The 21,149-nt window shown below is 40.0% G+C and overlaps 1 protein-coding gene across 1 annotated transcript in view; it reads right to left on the reverse strand.

The window, feature by feature from the left end:
* Positions 1-531: 531 nt before the first annotated feature.
* Positions 532-21,149, reverse strand: part of RP1 (RP1 axonemal microtubule associated) — a 71,638-nt gene continuing 51,020 nt past the window's right edge. The window contains exons 4-6 of the mRNA XM_081505110.1: positions 10,846-11,469; positions 9,434-9,605; positions 532-7,045 (exon numbers count right to left, since the gene is read on the reverse strand). Coding sequence (XP_081361236.1) covers positions 1,518-7,045; positions 9,434-9,605; positions 10,846-11,457 — 6,312 coding nt within the window. The 5' untranslated portion in view covers positions 11,458-11,469 and the 3' untranslated portion in view covers positions 532-1,517. The remainder of the gene's footprint in view (positions 7,046-9,433; positions 9,606-10,845; positions 11,470-21,149) is intronic.

Raw genomic sequence — 21,149 nt, forward strand, 5'->3', positions numbered from 1 at the left:
TCAATTTGTCAAAAAAAAAAAAACCAACCATGCGGTATCTGCAAAATGCAATAAAGCTAAGTGCAGGTATGCCTCCACAATTTTAGCCCTTTTATTTCACCAAAATTTCTCATTGCTCATTACAGAAGCTTACATAACTTTACAATTTCCATATTTTAATTAGAAGAGTGCATCACTCAATGCAGAAAAATCATACTCTATGTAGAGGTAGTATTCCTATGGTTAAATAAATAGCAACTCATAATTTTTTTATGAATTTATGACTCAAGCTGAACTGAAATAGAAAACCAAGGTATTCCTTATGTAAGTAATTACTTTTAGCTCCCCAATGTCAAATTTGTTATATTAGCACCTCCATGTGTGGCTCCAAAACCACTAATTTTTCTATTTTGAGTCAATTCCAGAAAAGAGACATAGATTTCCACATTTTATAAGACTTGTTTCTATACCATCAAACAATGAAAAACAAGAACCTAAAAAGATTCCCGGGTCAAGACCGAGACAAAAATACCGCAAGTATTGAAGAGACAATTTATGGTTCTCAGCCTAATCAAATTTATTTCTCCTTCTAAGCAACATGTTTTTATTTATATCTAATTAAATGTTTTATTAACACAGGTGGACATGGAAAGAAATCTGTGAAGTTCTTCACAGCAGTTCTTTTTTTCAAATTTGAGAACTCTGAAGTCACCTTTCTCTTTTCTTTTCCAACTTGAATCATTACAGTTCCTCTCATTTTTCTTCACAGAGCATGCCTTAAACGTTTTCATTTTCTCTGACCTATTTAAATTTCTTGACATTTTACTAATGTTAAAGAGATTATAATTTCTAGCCAAAGTACTGGAGAGCCAGCTGAGTGGTACAGCATCATTTTCTAGTCATGAGGAAAAATGGTGAGTCCTGTACTAAGGAAATACTTGCAAGTTCATTAGACAGATGTTATAAGCAAAGTAGATTCAATACATTTGGCGCGCGCGCACACACACACACACATAAACATTACAAGATTGTTGTGACACTCTTATAATCATACTTTCACCAAATCAGCAGTTAAAATTAATAAATGAAGTAATCTGCAGCTATGTCTATTCCAGTAACTCACCAATACCTTCAATACACATTTTGCACTAAGTTGACATTGAAAAAAGGGAGGGAGAGATGTAATTCCTGTCTTCAGGGCATTTATGATATCTTAGGAGGAAAATAAGAGAAATAAGAAATTACACATGTTCAAGAGAAAAACACATAGAAAGTTCAAAAAGAATAGAAATCGAGTCTGTAACTGCTGGAAAAATGAAGAATACAGGAGTGATGAAAGTCAAACTGGATTATTCAGTGGCAAGATTTCCAGGGTAAGATCATTCTGAAGAAGTGGAAAATTCTTAGAGGTATCTAATCCACGCCGATCCCGTGTGCTTCATCTTTTCATAAGGAGAAAACACTGATGAAAGGCTGCGCTGATACTGAAATTGGAAATCTGCTCATTCATCACGGCTTTCAAGATCAGTCCAGTGTAATTAGTTTTCCTCTTCCCAAATGAAAAGATTTTCATCTTCAAAAATATAAAATATTTCTAAGATATTTCTGTTGCTAATACCTAAGAATGTCTCAACTTGGCAAAACAAGCGGGCTTGGCCAAGCATTTCAGAGGACAAATGATAGCTGTGTTCTCTGACTACTTGGTTAAGATTCGTTCCTGAGTTCTGGAATCTGCTGTTTAATAAGTTGTTGTTCTCATCAACTACTTTAAAGATTTCCTTTGTCTGACTGTTGGGGTCTTGTGTATTTGAATTCACCTGACCCACAACTAACAACAACGTGTGCAAGAAATTCTTTAAATATGACTGAAATTTATTGAAATTATTTTCTTCCTCTAAGCCCAAGCAGTTACTTCGTTTTAATTTTCTCTTTCTGTCCATCAAGTCAAATGTGTTACTAAAATGAGGCCAATCGTGTGTATTGCCAACGGCATTATCAACAAGTGCTCTTCTACTACTTGTGTTATTGTTCTTATCTCTGAACATGGTTTTGCGTGACTGTCGTAAACATGGGTGTATTTTCATCCATAACTGGAGACTCAAAGAATTTTCAACATCAGAATCTTTGCAATATGCAAATCCTCGGTGTTCCTCATTTACGGGCTGGTTAATCACAGTTAGTATTGGGCAATGTTGACCACAGATATTATAGAGTTTATCCAAAGAGTCGCCTTCCTGAAGGGTGCCATGAATTACATTACTACCAGCCAACGGTTGGTTCCCAACAGCACCATCAGAGACAGGATAGACTTTGTTACCAGCAGACGCAAAGACATGAGAGGCAGACGTACACACTCTCTCTGATCTAAGGTTACCTTTCTCCTCTGCTGGGTGATTTGGTTTTCTCTCCTGAGCACAAGCTTCATCTTGAATATCTAGCTCATCCTCATGGAAGGGCTCCGAGTCACTACAATGAGGCATGTTAAAATAATTGCATCTCAGCTCAGGAGGCTGTGTCAGTTCCTCTAGCTCTGAGGAGGATAGTTCAGCCATGTTTGGGCCTGGAGCCAAGTTTCCAAAATGTGAATACGGAACCTCGTTGCTGTTATTATCCAGTAGAGTATCCACTGATGTGGTGTCTGCATGGCCACACGGGCCAGAACAATCAGGTGATGACACTCTCAGCAAATGATTTTCTTTCAGGAGCCACTTGCCCTTGTCAATCAGTACTCCGTCTTCCCTGTCCCTGAGGATTCTTTTATGATTGCTCTGTTTTGTACCATGTTCTGCAATGTCTTCCCTGGGAAAACTGGCCCTCACGTTATTAACATCACATTTATCTTGTTTTTGCTCCAGAAATTTCTGCAACACAGTTGAATTACTAGATACCCGTTCTGAAGAGCCAAGTGACTGACCTTCAGGATCATAAAGACCTACTTTCCCAGTGCCCTGAAATTCCACAGAATCACAAGGATAAACCTGAGATGTGTGTGTAGATCCAGCAAAAAAAGATGGTCTCATCATCTCTGCTTTACCATAAAGTTTCTTTATTGTCCTTTTAACAAATCCTTTGTTGCATTTTTTCTCTGGGGTCATCTCCTCATCACTGTCACTGGGGCCATCACTGGATGTTTTGTATGACTGTTCATTCTCACTGTCTTGTCTATAATCTGACCAATCAGAAGTCCCTGACCTTCTTAGGCCGTTTTTAGAATTAAGAGGGGACTCTGCAGAACTTCCAGCTTCCATGCTTTCCACCATCTTTTTGACTCTTGTTTTAGTTTCTCCTTCACTCGGCTCCTTTTCCGTATTTTGCTTAGAATCATAGCAAAATACTAACGACGGTGGTGTCACCAGTCTCCTACTGATTGTCTCACAAATTACACCATCCTTTCCTTCTTCTGCATCATTTCTGCTGGACACTTTAATCAATTCCAAACTATTACTAGCCTCTAACTCCTTTCGGATCAATTCTTCAGTCACTCGCTCCCCTGAATTTACCTTTGTATTAAAGATATCAGTGTTCTGGTTTTCTAATTCCTCAAAAGATTCCAATTCTGAGACGTTTCTTTCATTTGATGTCATGCTGTTGGTTGTTGAGCCTGGTTCTTCAGAAGTCTTTGAATCCTCCTTATCAAAAGATGTATATACCTTTTTATCCTGAAATTTCTTTAATGAACAACTTTCAAATTTATCTAAAAAACTATGTTCTCCATCAAGTTCTGGCTCAGTTGTATTTTGGAAAGAGCCACAGTGGCTTAAATTACTGATACTTTGGTGTGACACCAACATATTAGAGCCGTGTTTACACCCAGGGTCTGCCAAGATATTTCTGTCTTTCTGAACTTCATCAACTCTTTCTAACTCTTCAGTCAATTCCAAATTATCAGCTCTCTCATAGATACAGTTTTGCTCATAAGCACAAGCCTCATGAGAAGACAAAGCATTAGTAAGTGAAGAGATGTCTCCTAAGAAACAAGCCTTATTCATGGAAGTCTGATCCATGGTACAGTCATCACTGGGGAAAGACTCTTCACTGAGGTGACATGTCTCTTTTGGAGGGTAAGTCTTAACTACAGTGCCCATTTTACGTGGAGAGTGAGTCACTGCTGTAACACAGACTTCAGAGACTTCCTCACCGGCAGTATGGCTTCCATCTAGAGAGATTTTCTGTGTTTTCTCATTTTCAGCGCACTGAGGAACTATCTGAATGTTGGGTGTAGAGCAATTTGCAGAAAGACCTATTGGAACCACATCTTGTTCTTTCTCAGTGACTCCAAAGTGATTCGTGGTTGATTCCACTAAGCTGGCCACAGCGGCCTTCAAGTCATCAGCTTCCTCTGTGATGGCAATGTGCTTCAGCACCTCCAACAACGCAAGTGTTTCTGAACTTCCACTGGTCGCCTTGAGAGCGTCACCTGGACAAAAGCAACTCACACCTCCCTTTAGGTTTAGCACCAGGAGCCAAGCTAGAAGTACATTAGTGGAGGAATTACATATCAAAGAAGGGAAGGGAACTTCTGAAAGTGGACCTGGCATCTGAACAACTCCATTTTGAGCCTTGGGACTACTAGGAACCAAATCTTGCAGCTGGCGAAGCAGCTGGACTGGTGACAAGTGCTGTGGGGCATCCCCTTCCAGATCTACTTGTACGGCAGTCTCTACGCTTGGCCCTTTTGCAGCAAGGTTTGTGTCTTTGTAAACAAGGCTCATCTCTTGCCCTGACTTTGCAGCAGATATTTGACTTTTAGCATTAGGCTCATCAGTAGCTGACTGCGACAAAGTACAGAATTCATGAACGGAAAGCAAGTAAGTATCGTTCAGAGAGTCAGTCTGGCTCTCACAGTGATCCTGGATGAGTTCTTCACTGCTGTCTTTGTCAAAAGACATAACTACTTTCTTCCCTAGATTGTCCCCTGTCAACCTGGCACTTTTAGTTGTGTGTCTATTACTTTCTAGAACAGAATCATTTCCTTTTCCAGAACTAGTGTGGGAACTGTTTCCTGGAAGACAACCGTTGTTGTAACTCGCCACACCCCTTTCCTTTTTGTATACTGGAGCTGACTTGCCAAGTTGCAAAGCTGCTTGTGGACTTAAGTTCTGCAACCATCTTTGTACATAACTTTGAACTGAATGATGGGCAACATTCTCAGGAAAAACAGCTTTTTCCAAAGAAGCCAAGGAATTTGCCCTGGTTGTGACATGCTGCTTACTTACAGTAGTATCTGATTTCAACTTATCCTTTTTTTGTTTTTTCTGGCTCCTTAAAGTTATGTGTGCATTTTTAACTTTTGAAACTAAACTCTTCTTTGACATTCCTCTCAAATACCAAGATGCTGTTTCTGCCTGAGACTCTGGCCCACAAAAAGCACTGGGTTTTTGCTCAAGGAAGTTAAACAAATGAAATAAATTTTGATTTTCAAAAGTATTTTTGCAATATCTGATCTCATTATGGGAAAACACTTTCCCTCCTTGACCAATTTCCCTTTTTGTAGGTCCTCCCAAGTTTACTTTGTTTAGTGATTTGGATTTTCTTCTGGCTAAAAGTCCTTGAACCTTAGGTTTATGAATAGTATTTAATTTATTTCCATGGAAATTTCTGGAATTCACATTACCACCTTTGGAAGAAAAATAATTTGATTCAATTACCGTATCACTTGCATGGAGGTCTTTCTCACAAAGTATGGCCCCTTTGAGGGGACTACGTGAATCTTGCAATATGGTTTCCTGTGAAATTCTACCTGTGTTCATTTTCTTATTCTTCCTGGGGATTCTTTTAGTTGCCATCTCCCCAGCCTGATGCTTAGAATTTATCACATGCTGCTGAGATGTCACCTTTTTTTTGCTGGCAACAGATGATGAAATCTGCTTTTCATTTTCTGAAAGTTTTGTTAAACCACACTGAGAAAATTCATGAATCAGTTGGTCAATTCTTGTAGTGACAGTAGAGGATCCTACTGAAGCTGGGGTCTTGAAAATAGTTTTGTCAGATCCAGGGTTGTTACTTGAAGAGGGAGCTGCATCTGCTAAGAAAGGGCTGGATCTATCATTGGTATTACCATAAGTTCTTAAATTCTTGACACTAGCTTTGTTGTCTGCTGTGACGTTATCTACTATACCTTCCTCCACAATTGAGTTTTCTGATGTAGTTTGTGGCAAGCCACCATTATGGGACATCTCTAACATCTTCTGACTTGTAATTTCTACAACACCAGCACTTACTGCACTTGATTTGAGCAATCTGCTTTCCTTTTTTCTTTCTAAAGATGATGCTACCTGCTCATCGTTATCAACTTGAACAAGTATGGGTCTGTTGGACACAGATGACATTTTACTGCAAGAATGTGTGACCATGTGATACTCAGACTTGTTTTCCCAATCTTTCCTTTCTTCACTGTAGGAAAACTGCCCAATCATTTTCTCTTGAACCTCAGTTTCAGATACTAAGGTCACACTCCCTATCACAGACTTCTTCTGCCTCACTCTCCTTGGTCCAGGTGTAGGGGGCCTGTAGAAACGATGCTTCACTCGATCCTGAGTTCCCTGGGTGGCATCTGTGTCCATAGTGGGGTCCTCCCAGCTGGTAGAACTGAAAGTTTCAGCATCTTGATCTTTCACTTGAGTGTTCACCTCCTTGGCTAGACTGTCCACCTGACTACCACCTTTCTCCAGAGGTGAGACGTCTGCGGACAATGAACACGCAGTAATCTTTACACCAGATGATTGATCATCTGTTCTCCCTGGGAGACTGCTTATTTCACTTTTTTCATCATTATTGGACAAATCAGCTCTACAGACAGTGGTTGTCCATTTTATGGTTTCCTCCTCTTTTATCTTGAATCGAATTTTCATCTCAACTGTCATAGTGCCATCTTGATTAAAAATAATTGATTTCTCAACATCATCTTCAGAAGGATATATCAATAAATTCTGAGAATCATTTTTTTCTAATGCCAAGTAATTTTCAGAAGCAAAAGAATGATCTGAGTAGCAATCATTACTCTGCATTTTCTCAGAAGAAAGAGAATAAATCTGAGATGTTGGGCTTGAAGGTACATGTGTGCTCACTTTGAAGATTTTAAAAGTAAAATACAATGTGGAAGAGAGAGAAGTCATAAATATCCAATAGAGGAGGCAGCAAAGAAAGAAAAGAAGAAAATGAACAATTAGTATGAAAAATACCATATTTTCTAAATGTCACAGTAAGATGTTGTTAAGTTTCTCACCTCTATGTATTCCTTTGGTCACTTTAATTCATGGTAATATCTGGTACATTTCTACAACATACTCTTTAAAAGAGATCTTAAATTCTACTTCAGTGAGGAAATTCACAGAACTGTACTTAAGTCTTAATGAGTTTAATAAGGTAATTTTAATACATAAAGTATAAAGTAGAAACTTCTAAGGATTCTAGCAAAAATAAAGAGGTTTCTGTGGGGTTTGGTTTTGCGGTATCAGTGTGTTTCACAGTACTGGACTTGGGGCTAATCCAGTGCTGCTTACCTATCCATACAAGCTAGGGATGGTTTTTTGGTGGTATTCATCTTCCTATCAGTATGTATCAAAGAGAGGTATCTATAGCATTACCAAAGTGAAAACAGTTTTATAATTTATTTTAAGCAAGATTAACTTAGTAATAATTATTAATTTAACATCATCTTCTATAAACAGTACATTTAATTTAATGTCAGTCACAAAAGAGAAGAGAGCTAATCACAAACCCAGATATCTAGGTATTTTTTTAACATGCATCTCTAGTGATGACCTTGGCACTCATGCTTCCTCAACTCAGTCAAATTCCTATCTGTAGCTTGTACAGATGTGCACATGCTTGTGCTGTGCTATGCTCAATCGCTCAGTCGTGTCTGATTCTATGCGACCCCATGGACTGCAGTCCACCAGGCTCCTCTGTCCATGAGATTCTCCAGGCAAGAATATTGGAGTGAGTTGCCAAGCCTTCTTCCAGGGGATCTTCTCAACTCAGGGATTGAAGCGGAGTCTCTGTCGTCTCCTGTGCTGGCAGGTGGATTCTTTACCACTGAGTTACCTAGGAAGCCCTGTGCATATGCTCACCATCAATTAAACGCCTTTTTCAGGGTATAAGGCTAGAGATATTTTCTCTTATTTTTGGAATACACTTACCAAAATTATAAATGAAAATGTTTCACTCATTATATTTTAAAGTAAAAACTTACCAAAGCCCTCAGATTCCCTGAAGCTATCAAAAACCATGCTCAGAAACCCACATCAGAGAGAAGATAATAAAATCATTTTAATAAAATGACCAGGGTGAAACAATACTACCCTAGGCAAAATAGATATTTAGCTGCACACATGTACATCCTATGTACCCATTCCCCATGGGCTTCCCACATGGCACAATGATAAAGAATCTGCCTGCAATGCAGGGGACACAGGTTCAATCCCTGGGTCAGGAAGATCCCCTGGAGGAGAAAATGAAAACCCACTCCAGTATTCTTGCCTGGAGAATCCCATGGACAGAGGAGCTTGGCAAGGCTACAGGCCATGGGGTCACAAAGAGTCAGACACGACTGAAGCAATAGAATATATGAAATAACTAAATAACAACAATAAGTAATAGTTGAATCTGCCCATTTTAGCAATAGGTAGAGGAATTAACACCACTTAAAATGTGTATTATCGCACGTGGAAAGAAAATAAAAACTAAAATTGAAGTGTAAATGGCAATCAACACTTTGGCACCAAGTTAAAATGCTGCACACAATGAATTATGAGATCAGCTATGCCTGAAAAGGGTAACTTACAGCCTATACCACACTCCTGGGTATCAGGAGATCCTCTTCCTCCCCTATCCAAAGGGTAGGGGACACTATCGTCACACTATATGATATTTAAGGACTTATCAACCTAGAGTACTGTTAACTAGCATGAACTGGCCATATGAATTTTTTTTTTTAGCTAATAAAAAGTGAATCTAAGGGCCTGTGGCTTTTACTGGAATAACTTCAGAAAGTGGAGCATGTATGTAGTTAGATTTTTTTTTAAGTCAATCAATTAATTTGAGCTCAGCTGTGCTACATGGTATTTATTATATACAGAAAATTCCAAAACTACTGATGCATCACCTACCCATATCCCATAGAATTTAGAATTCCTCTCTAAATCAAGAAATGATGGCACTTTGATCTCTTATCTAGGTATTAGGTGCAAAACAAAAGAAAGAAGAAGAAACTCATCAATTTAAATAGATAATATCGTTGATTGATTTGAAAAAAATCTTTTTAAAATTATTAATCTCTCTGACTCTTTGCAGCTATAAATAGAACCAATTTCAGTTTAAAATGTTTTGATCCTCTCTTTTTCTGTGATGAAGGAAATTGGTCACTTAAGATGAATTGCTGTTGTTGTTGTTTTTGAGGGTAAAAAAAAAAACTTAGGGCTAAAAATAAGGGCTATATATTTAAGTGACTTACTTTTTCTGCTTTCTGACCTAGCATTTCCCTTGGGGTACACACGACGAGAGATGCCTGGCAATCTAGCAGGAAGCAAGTACTTTTGGATGTCATAATTTCCTGGTTTAAACGGTTCCCTTCCTGCTGCCACCACAGCTCCAGAGCTCAAGATCACAGCCTGCAGACTGGGAACCTAGGGAAAAATTCGAAGAGTTGTGGTCCTGACACGAGCAACATGAAGTTCTGTTCTTTCCACACACTGAGTTTATGACAGATTGAATTAATTTAACAACCTCCACGGTTTGAAAGAGATATTCACCATCTGTTGGGCACCAGTGATGTATACAAACTAATGAAGTACCAAACGGGGACTGGGGGGAGAAGGAGGCATTAGACCAACATCCTTATTCAGCCCACAGCTGCCTGGGACAGATCAGAGTTCTGCCCTCATAACTAAACAAACCTTCAAAAGGTATGCAGTACTGCCCCTGTCCTACGCACCCAAGCATCCAGCTGGGAAAGGGCCTGACAGTCACTCCAGGACTTTGACATTGAGTGATTGTAGACACGAAAGTCCCAGAAAAATGCTTTCTGTCCCCAACAGAATAGCACTCTAGGCCACTCTTTTTTAAGAAATATCATTGAGATTATGTAACAGGGTAGAGAAAATCTGACTCTATGTTCGATCTGTTTCTTTGACTTTAACCTTTGCTTTCCAGTTGCTTTTGTTATTATCATCACATTATCAGCCATTATTACATAATGGTTGGTCTCAGGGAACCCAGCCCCTCTGCCTGAATGCTCACCTAAAGTGCCTTTGTTCAGCTCATGGGGAGACAGACAATCTGACCTTGTCCACCCGTGGGTGGCTGCAGAAAAGAAGAAATTAACACATCCCCACCCCAGGCTGGCCCAGGCTGGAGATATTTTGCAAAACTAATGGCTATTTTACTGTATTTTCTCACCTCCTCCCCCTCTCTGTTCTATAAAAAAAAAACTGGCATACAGATTCCAAAACGATGGTTTTGGGGGACACTAGTCTGCCATCCTCTCAGTCTGCTAGGTTTTGAATCAAGTCCTGTTTCTTGCCTCAACACCTCATCTCACGATTTATTGGCCTATCCTACAGTAACAGATTATGTGCCAACACCTTCTGTAAGTCAAGGTTCAGGGGAAAGAGTGAAGGAGAAAAAAGAGGTCCTCCTGGACCATGCCTCATCCGAATCTGACCTCAAAAGGAAGAACATCTACCCAGGTGAGCCAGTGCCCTCCCATGCACACTGAAGCATGTTAGCATGCAACTGTAAGCCTGCACGAACGCTCTCACACATGCATGCGCACACGCGGGAAAAACCTTGGGAGAGGGAAACACCATCACATCACTCACTACTCGAGCTCAGATGTGAAGAGCCCCGGTCCCCTCAAACGCTCACCTTCCTTCCATCTGTGGCGTACAGCTTGGTCACCGGGCGCTGCATGACCTGTGTCAGGTACTGCAGGAAGACCTCGAAGCTCTGCGTGACCCTCCTGTTGAGCACGATTGCACGCCTCGTCTTGGGGTCGCCATTCCTGAAGACCAAGAGCCGTCGCGGCGCACGCAGCATGACGGGAGCAGCAGGGGCGGGGCCTCTCTGCACATGCGTGCTGAGAGCTCGGCTGCTAAGCCAGGGCTGCGGGCGACGCCGGGCCTTGTCCAGATCCACCGGCTGCACCTTCCTGCCATGGGAGCACAGGTACGATTGACCGTCCTCCAGGTCCTCCAGGCGCGTGATGCTGTGCTTCCCCCGGGGGGTGCTGATGTTCCGCACCCCGAAGGGCAAGGGCACCTTGCCCGACAGGTTGTCCAGCAGAGCATCGAATGTCTTGAAGGAACGAGGGTTCAGCACCACCCGGACCCCACTGAACTGCGGGTCTCCGCTCTTGTAGAAACTGATCCTTTTGGCCACGACAGGCTGGGTGATGCCCGATTGGCGAGGAGAAGGAAGCTGACCTTCAGAGGAGATCCGGCGAACCATGGAGAAACTGGTGGAAGGAGTTTCGCCCATTTTGGTTGAGACCTGGGGAGGGAAGGAAATTATTCATCTTCATGGTAACAGCACCAAGAGGAATACGTGCTGATGCTAACACAGCTACTGATAGCTGTTCCTAGGATTTCATTCATTTACTTATTCATTCGTTATACCTCCCTGTTTTGAAAGATAACTTTCAGGGCTTAAAATAAGAAGATATAAAAGCAGCAGTTAAGTAAGGGTATTTACAACTGAAAGATTAAAAGCAACCTAAAGGAACATCTATGGTGGTCTAGTGACTAAGACCCCACTCTCCCCATGCAGGGAGCCTGGGTTCCATCCCTGTTCAGGGAACTAGATCCCACATGCCACAGTTAGAAATCCGACATGCTGCACCCGAGACCCAGCATAGCTAAATAAATAAATAAAATAAATAAAAATTAAAAACAACCTAAAGACACCCATGAATTGGGCACAGATAGATAAATCATGAGGTATACATCCATGGAAAACTGCACAACCATTAAAGAGGGCTTTATTGGCCTGTATTTACTGGCATAGAGAAGTGATCATGACATTTATTACTAAGTGAAAAAGCAGCTTATAGAATACACATGCTATGCCGTTGCCAATGTGTATAACATTTATTATACTAGAAGAAGAAAATGTATATACAGCCCAGTGTTGATGGTGGTTATCTTTGATGGCAGAGCTGTGGATAATATTTGTGTTTTTTATACATTGCCAAATTTTGTGACTCTTTAAAATTAGCAGATATTATCGAACAATTTTAAAAATAAAAGAAACACAAATCAGAAACCATCCAATGAGAAGAGCTTTGCGATTGATCAGTTTAGTTGTGCTCGTCCTGGCAGTCAAGGAAAAGGGAGAACACAGGAAAACTTCATAAAGTTCAAATTGTCTGTTAGATGGAATCAAATGAACTCATTTGGAAGAAGTTGTTTCCTGACATTAAATTCTGGAAGGCCCTTAAAAAAAAGAGCCATATTAAGGTAGTCTAAGATGTTTTCATTACAGATTATACAAAATGCAGTTAAATTACACACAACTAATCCTACGTTGGAAAATGCTGCACTAAACAAATATTTTTAGAATGAAGGATGGCATTACTATGGGCTGCTACAAATGATGCAATCTGGTTACTGCTCCCAATAGAGCCTGGAAAGTGAAATTTTCCGATGGAATTTAAGAGCCATTTCAGCCAGTCACTGAGGTTTTCCTTGTCCAGATTCCAAGAGTCTGACTGACAAGTGAGCAGCTTGTGGGAGGGTTTATCTGAGGCTTGGCTTGTTTTTCATTGGTAGCACACTGCGGCTACTTTCTGTTGTTCTAAATCAATGTAATTATTAGTGTCTTTTGACAGAGTAAGAATGCCCTGCAGCCTTGAAGACAAATTGAACAAACTAAATAAATATGATCAGTATCATACAGATGAATAAGGCATGTTCAGCACTGTAGATCAGTTATAAATCTAGGCCAAATCACTTACTTAAATGTTTGCAAGCTGTTATCTAAGACTCTTCATTTATCTCCAATATGACTTGCCAATATTATTTATATGTAACTTAATATAATGGATTCAAAGATCAGCCGAGAAATGAGATGCGTCTCCCCTTCTCTCTTCTCAAGCAGTTTACAGTAATTATAATACTTAAGACACGAAAGGCAGTGTAGCAGGAGCTAGGGAATCCAGCTTTGCGGTGTCAGCAAAACCTCAATCTCTGCTCATCCTCGGCTGATAAACTCTGGTCTGACCTGACAAACTGTGCCACGCTGCTGTGATGGAAGGGAAGAATTCCTTCATTATCTGAACAAAAGACTTCAGAAGTCTTTGCCTCCAACCACTTTTTAGGCTCGTTTACTTAATATTTATTTGGAGTTATTTTACATGAATAGTGTTTAAGACCCATTTTCCACCTAAATTTGAATAGCATATTCATCTATACGTAAGTTCATGTGTGCACGCTTAGTCGTGTCCGACTCTTCGAGACCCCATGGACTGTAGCCTGCCAGGCTCCTCTGTCCATGGGATTTCCCAGGCAAGAATATTGGAGGGGATTGCCATTCCCTTCTCCAAGGGATCTTCCTGACCCAGGGATAGAACATGGGGCTCCTGCATTGGCACGCAGATTCTTTACCACTTAACCCACCAAGTTCCTGGTGAGGCTTTTAATTCCAGTAGCATCCTGCCAGGATCTCACTATTTGGAGAGCCGCTCACCTGCTGATCATGTTGGGAACACAGTTATGTGAGCTGATACACTTAGGGTTTTGTTTGGCAGTGGGGGGTGGGTGTCTTGGTTTTTGTTTTTTTGTGGCTGAAAAAAAAGAAGATTTTGTGCTGGGACCAGAAAGGAGACCATAGAAGATAGGGTCCATGGGAGGGAAGACATGGCCCCCCATGGTCCCGGTCTGACTGCTGCCCAGGCCTGATCATTGGTTTTGAATCTAATGCATGAAGGAAGAAGCTGCAGTTACCATGTCCTGGGAAGATGCCATATGCCCAGCAGAGGAGGACCATCTGCAGAGCAATTACCTGCAGCAGAGTAGTTGCCAGGCACCTTGAAGAGGAGGCCACAGCAAAAAAAAAAAAAAAAACAAGTTCCGCTGGTCCTCACTGCTGTTAGAGGATCTCTGGGAACTCCTGGAAGTGACTGGAGGAGGTTTTGGAGAAAGTGTTGATATTTTGCATACATGTGGCTGGGATTTAAGAGCCCATGGTGAGGTGGGCAAGCACAGCAGAGTGTAATGGAGATTCCACTATTATTGAATAAAAGGATCTCTGTGCATACAGTGGGACTTCCCTGGTGGCTCAGACAGTGAAGAATCTGCCAACAATGTGGAAGACCTCGGTTCAATCCCTGGGTCAGGAAGATCCCCTGGAGAAGGGAATGGCTACCCACTCTAGTATTCTTGCCTGGATAACTCCAAGGACAGAAGAGCCTGGAGGGCTACAGTCCATGGGGTTGCAAGGAAGCTAGGACCTTGAGGTCCTCCATTGTCCTCACCACTGACTGCCCTAGAGGTGGCAAAGCAACTAGTACACAAAATCTTGTGCCTCCAACCCCAAATTATATTGAAATCTGCTTCTAATGACAGCTTGCTACCAATATCATCCCCTCTTCTTTGACTGCTCTTCATTGCCGAGTCAGACCATGAAGCTGTGAATACTTGCAAAGCTTTTTAAGATTAACCAGATTTAGCACCCTTAGTTTCCTTAGGTGCAACTATTGTTACACTGCTCTGTGCCGTCACTGGTCTGAGTCATGTGTGCAGCTCAGAGCTAAATAGTTGCCTCCACCAAGAGGGCTGTACCTTCCTTCTCTCCCCCACTCACTTGACAACAGATGACAGGTTTATAAGGTGTAGGCACATCATTTCTTAATTATATTTTTAATTTAATTTTTGACACATAGTAAGAATGCAAGCAATTCAGAAAGAAAAGTGAAGTAGAAAACAAAATATAAAGCTGGTGTATTCATTATGTTCTGTAGTGATTCAGAGATCTGATGTTGCAAGAAAAAATAGTTCATTTCACAGGTCATAACTCTATGGAGTGGGACTGGGGGTTGGGGTTCAGAAAGGAAATATGGGACTTATTCTCTATGGCTTCCAAGGTGGCACTAATGGTAAAGAACCCACATGCCAATATAGGAGGTGTAAGAGACACAGGTTCAATCCCTGGGTGGGGAAGATCCCTAGAGGAGGAAATGGCAACCCACTCCAGTATTCTTGCCTGGAGAACCCCATGGACAGAGGAGCCTGGCGGGCTATAGTCCATGGAGTTGCAAAGAGTCAGACATGACTACAGTGGCTTAGCACACATGCACATTCCCAGTGGCAGTCCCAGCTCTTCTGAAGCAGGAGTACCCTCCTTCTTTGATGTATTGCACAGGTATCTCTAATGAGTAAATAGAGCTTTTAAATCAGGAAAAATCCTTTACTCATATCTGAATACACTTGAATTTCTTGATTTCCTGATATTAAAGATCCCTCCTACTTCAATATCAGCATATTGAGAAGGTTTTTTGCTTATCTGGGTAAAGATAACATTAGCAATAGTTATTGCTTTTCTAATGGTTATAGATAGAACACAAATATGTAGTCTAGATATAAAATATAAAATAAAGTACAGCTAGCTAAAATAGATGATTTTCACAATAAAGATTTTTTTAAAATAGTTTTGTACTTACCAAAACTTGAAACTTCCCTTAAAAAGATGGCTCAAGTTCAATAATCCTCACAAATGTTACTGGATATGTAACCTCTTCATTTCGTGCAAAGAAACTAGTGTCCTTGGGTGCATTCTGAGTGGAGCCGCTCAGAGATTGAGGGCAGCCAATTAATTTAATCCAAGGCGATGCTAATCACTGGGCAGACTGCACCTTAAGGGAACCACAGCCAGAGACAAGCCAGTTCCCATCATGCTCCAGAGTCCTGAGTCTTCCTAATTAGCGTCTCTTGCGTTGCTTTCCGCTTTCCTAGTACCATTCTCAAGGGAAAGTACTTCCCCAATTCACGAGCATTTTCCTCCCAGACATTTTCAAGTCCTCATTTATTTGTATTAAAGAGAAAAAGCTGTTATGCTGCTAAAAATGACATTTTTGTCATTCTTTGATAAGTAGTTCTGCGTCAGTATTTATTCATGGTAGTCATTAAAAAGAAAAGGACCTAAGCCCTTTGTTTTTAATGCAAGCACTTCTGAGCATTATGGCATCGATGTAGTTCTATAAAAAGGGCTGTAAGTGTAACAGTCTAGCTGCTCAGCACAGCACAAGTGCGAGAGGTCCCACGCAGAAGGGGTGCTACGCCTCCACACACCCTGTCTCCCACTGCTCGGCTTAGTCTTCAGGGGGTTGAACGTGTTTCAGGACTGTGTCACACACGCAGTCCCCGAATGACACGTACTGCCTGCAGCAGCTACCTGCAGTCTAATCTGATTTGAAGATGCCTCCCATCTAATCGGATTTACCGGGCTTCTCACCTCAGGTTTGAACCTCAAAAACAACGGGAGGGATGCTCTGGGAAAGAAGGACCTGGTTCAAACCTGCTCCCGAATGTCGCCTCCAAACACATCACTAAAAGAACAGGGTGATGACATGGCACAGTTTGCCTTGTAAATTCTGACTTTAAAACAAGTGACCAATTAAAAAGTAAAAAGGAAAAAACAAATATCATGTATTAATACATATATATGAAATCTAGAAAGATGGTACTGATGAAACTATACTGCAAGGGAAGCAAAGGAGAGGCAGCCACAGAGAACAGACTTGTGGACACAGTGACAGAAGGGGAGGGTGGAAGGAATTAAGAGAGTAGTATTGAAACACATACATTACCATATATAAAATAGGTAGCGAGTGGGAATTTGCTGTATGATACAGGGAACTCAAATCCTGTGCTCCGTGACAACCTAGAGGGGTGGAATGGAGTGGGATGTAGGAGGGAGAGGGCCTAGGTATACCTATGGCTGATTCATGTTGATGTATAGCAGAAACCAACACAATATTGTAAAGTAATTATCCTCCAACTTAAATTTTTAAAAATGTAAAAAGGAGTTAGAAAGGGAGGAAGGAAAGAAAGGAGGGAGGGTAGATATGAGAAATGATAGTTATAAACCTCCATTTGTAACATCACCATCAACACAGACATGGCAACTGAATCAGTAAAGAGATGTATATTTACAGAGTAGTGACAGGCAACCATATATATATATATATATATGTATATGACTGAGTCACTTTGCTGTATAGCAGAAATTAACACAACATTGTAAATCAACTATACTTGAATAAAAGAATTTTTTAAATGCCTGGCTAAGGAGTTTCGATTCTATTCGGTAGAACATGGAAATGCACTGAAAATTTTTGAGCAGAAATGACATCAGAACTGAACTTTTCACTGACTTTGTATGTCAGATGACTTGCAGGGAGGAGACTGTGGTGACAGAAACTGGGAAGGTGGCCCTAAAAATAGTTAAATCAAGAGCTCCTGAGGGCCTGACTTAGAGTAATGAGAATAGAAATAGAAAGGAAGGAAATTATTTCCAAAAGTTTCAGAGGTAAACCCGAAATAACACAACAATAAGTCGACTCTGGAAGGCAAGGAGGTAGGTAATTTATTTAATCCTTTAAATGAATAATCTCCTATAACTAAAGAAGCCAGTGTAGAGCATAGTTCAGCAAAATTGCATGAAGCAGGCTGAAGAAAGATGACAACAGGAATTGGCTTTTATCAAGTATACTTGCTGTGTCCTCATTTAAATGAATAACTCGAGTTTTTCAAGCTACATAAGAGGAGAGACTGTGAAGTCAGGAATTGTCCTAATACATTCCATTTTTAAATACTTAGTTTGAGGTCATAGAAGGACATCCAGGTAGTGGTGTGCAAAAAGCAGTTATTAATATAACGTTGAACATCGGGAGAGAGGTCAGAAGAAAAGAGAGATTTTAGAGGCATTCAAGGAGGGGCTATAATTTGTGTGTTGGGATCACCAAGAGAAAGAATTGTGAAAGCAGTGAATATTATTATTCACATTATGAAATGGGCAGACTCGGGAAGTTATGTAGTATTTACAGTTATGATGTGAACAGAATCCTATAATCAACACTATAGTCAGAATTATTGTGAAATAACAAAAAGTCCCCAAATTCATAATGGAATTTCACATTTCCATCATTGGCTGATCAGATGAAACTGATCTAGATATATCAAAAATTAAAATTCAAAATGATCCAGATTAAAATATCTTCACGTCTATTACAGCCTTATGGAGAAACAGTATTATTAAAACAGACTACTATACATTCCAAGAATTTCTTAAACTATACCAAGATGAAATTCATCATTTCTGTGACTAATACTTATTTTTAATTTAGGGCAAATTAATGAGTTATAATCACTTGGTCAGAACTGATAAGTACTATTTAATAAATGAAAAACTGGAAAAAAAAATGAGTTGCTCTAAAAAATATGTCTGTCAAGGATAAATCATCTTTTGAATAGTATCTTCAAGAGTGTTCAAAACACTATAGAGAGATATGTTTTACTCTACCAAAAAAGAAATAACTTCACTATTAGTCAAAGAAAATGCAGCTATCCTCAAAATATGTATAATCATGCTAAGGTTGCATCCCTGGTAGCTCAGCTGATAAAGAATCCGCCTGCAATATGGAACACCCTGGTTCGATTCCTGAGTCGACAAGTTCCACTGAAGAAGGGATAGACTACCCACTCCAGTATTCTTGGGCTTCCCTGTGGCTCAGCTGGAAAAGAATCTGCCTGCAATGGGGGAGCCCTGGGTTCGATCCCTGGGTTGGGAAGATCCCCTGGAGAAGGGAAAAGCTGCCCACTCCAGTATTCTGGCCTGAGAATTCCATGGACTGTATAGTCCATGGGGTCGAAAAGAGTCGGACATGACTGAGCGACTTTCACTTCACGTGCTAAGGTTGGAAACAAGTCAATCCAAAAAAAGTATTCCTAAACTTCCTAACAAAATAAAACTATATTTCTGCTTAGAAAAATCAGGTAAGTAGACTCTCAGTTTATACGTTTCTCTCCCATTCATAAGCAGCTCTTGGATTTTATATCAATTATTGGAAACAGCCAGTTTCTAAAAAGTGATTTGGGGTAAGTCCCCCATAGTGTGTTCTTAGCACGCTGCCATGGGGAAATATTTAGCTGTTCAAAGATTCCAACTTTCTATGAAGAGATGACAGTGGAAATTTTCATTTCATCTGTGTGATTAGATTAAGTTATTTTTAAATGTTTGGAAGATCTTTATTGCTTGGAGGAAATAGATTTTCCTGAATAAAATCGTACTATGCAAAAGGATTTACTTATTTTAATATAGATGTCGGTTATTTTTTAAAAGTGAGAAAAACACCTTGAAATTCTTTTAGACTGATGACACTTTTGCTTTAAAAAAGAAGACATTTGGATATTCTCTCCAGATAGTAGTTTTATTCTAATCCTTAGCACTAATCCTGTCATCAAGAGCTTTCCTTTCCTGTTAAGGAATATTTTTAAAAGTCACAAACATGGTCTTTTAAACTCATTCTAAAAATGGAAATTTCTAAAAAATTTTAGCATATGTATTTTTTATTGAACTATAGCTGACTCACAATCTTATACTAGTTTCAGATGTACAATGTAGTGATTTGGTATTTCAGGTATTGCACACCATGCAAAGTTATTATAAAATACTGCCACCATTTTCTGTTCTGTACATTCCATCCCTGTGTCTTATTTCTCTTATAACTGGTAGCTTGTCACCTTCACCTACATCCCTCCCTCCACTTCTCTCTCCTTTGACAATTACTAGGATGTTCCTTGTATCTGTGAGTCTATTTTATTATATTTGTTGATTCATGTTTGCTTTTTTAAAATTCCACATATAAGTGAAAACATACTTTTTATGAATTTAGAATAAAATTTGTATTGAAATATAATTGATTTACAATGCTGTGTTAGTTTTCAGATATACGGCAAAGTGAATCAGTTTTATATATATGTGTGTATATATATATTTTTTCAGATTCTTTTCCCTTATAGGTTATTACAAAATATTGAATATAGTCTCCTGTGCTATGCAGTAGGTCCTTGTTGGCTATATATTTTATATATAGTAGTGTGTGTATATTGGGCTTCCCTGGTGGCTCTGACGGTAAAGAATCTCAAACTCCTGACTTATCCTTCTCCCCCTCCCTTTTTGGTAACCACAGGTTTATTTTCTATGTCTGTGAATCTATTTCTGTTTGTAAGTAAGTTCATTTGTATATTTTTTCTTAAGATTCCAGGTATAAGTGATATCATATGATATTTATCCTTCTCTGACTTACTTCACTTAGTATGATAATGTCTAGGTCCATCCATGTTGCTACAAATGGCTATTATCTCATTCTTTTTTATGGCTAATATTCCACTGTATATATGTATATACATATATATGTATGTATATATACACACACTGTATCTTCTCTATCCATCCCTCTGTCAGTGGACATTTAGAGTGCTGCCATATCTAGGCTACTGTAAATAGTGCTTCAGTGAATATTGGGGTGCAGAAAACCTGTGTCTTTAATTAACTTTCATAATAATTGCAGCGCCTCTAGTGGCCCTTTATTTGCCTAAAATTCTGCGTTTCTGAATTCTTTGCATCCTAGTACCTCTAAGGAGAGGGGGAAATGAATATATAATCACAGACTGGAGCTGGAATCAAAGTCTGAAGTTGAAATTTTAATTTTGCCTGAAAAACAGCATGACAATTTTATATTGTAACTGTAATGTTTTATTGTAAAAATGGTTCAAGTTATTTTTCATCAAATAAATTGAGAGGTATCAGAATTGTCCACTATGGCTTTTCAAAGTCTCCCTCTAAGCACAGCAGCAAAGAATACATTTCTAGCAAAAAGTGGAGCACTTGTCAAAGCAGAAAGAAGAAGGCCAGCAGATAGGGCTGCCAGTCCCCCGCCTGACCTGACACAGTCTGGCCACCAAAGTCTGCAAAGTGCAGACTCAGCCTCCCCGGTCTGACCGCCCAGTGCCTCATCCTCTCCAGGGGATTAAGAATGACTGAGTGCCTACTCAGCTGCATGGCCCTGAACTTCAGCCTTCCCTGTGGGCCAGTCTGTATTTCAGTCTGCAGTTCTTGACCTTGTTTCATGCTCCACTTCTCTGCGGTGAAAAGACTGCCATGGACCCCACTGA

This window comes from Giraffa tippelskirchi, chromosome 6 (assembly GCF_054371585.1).
Source record: "Giraffa tippelskirchi isolate mGirTip1 chromosome 6, T2T-mGirTip1v1.2.pri, whole genome shotgun sequence".
Lineage (NCBI taxonomy): Eukaryota > Metazoa > Chordata > Mammalia > Artiodactyla > Giraffidae > Giraffa > Giraffa tippelskirchi.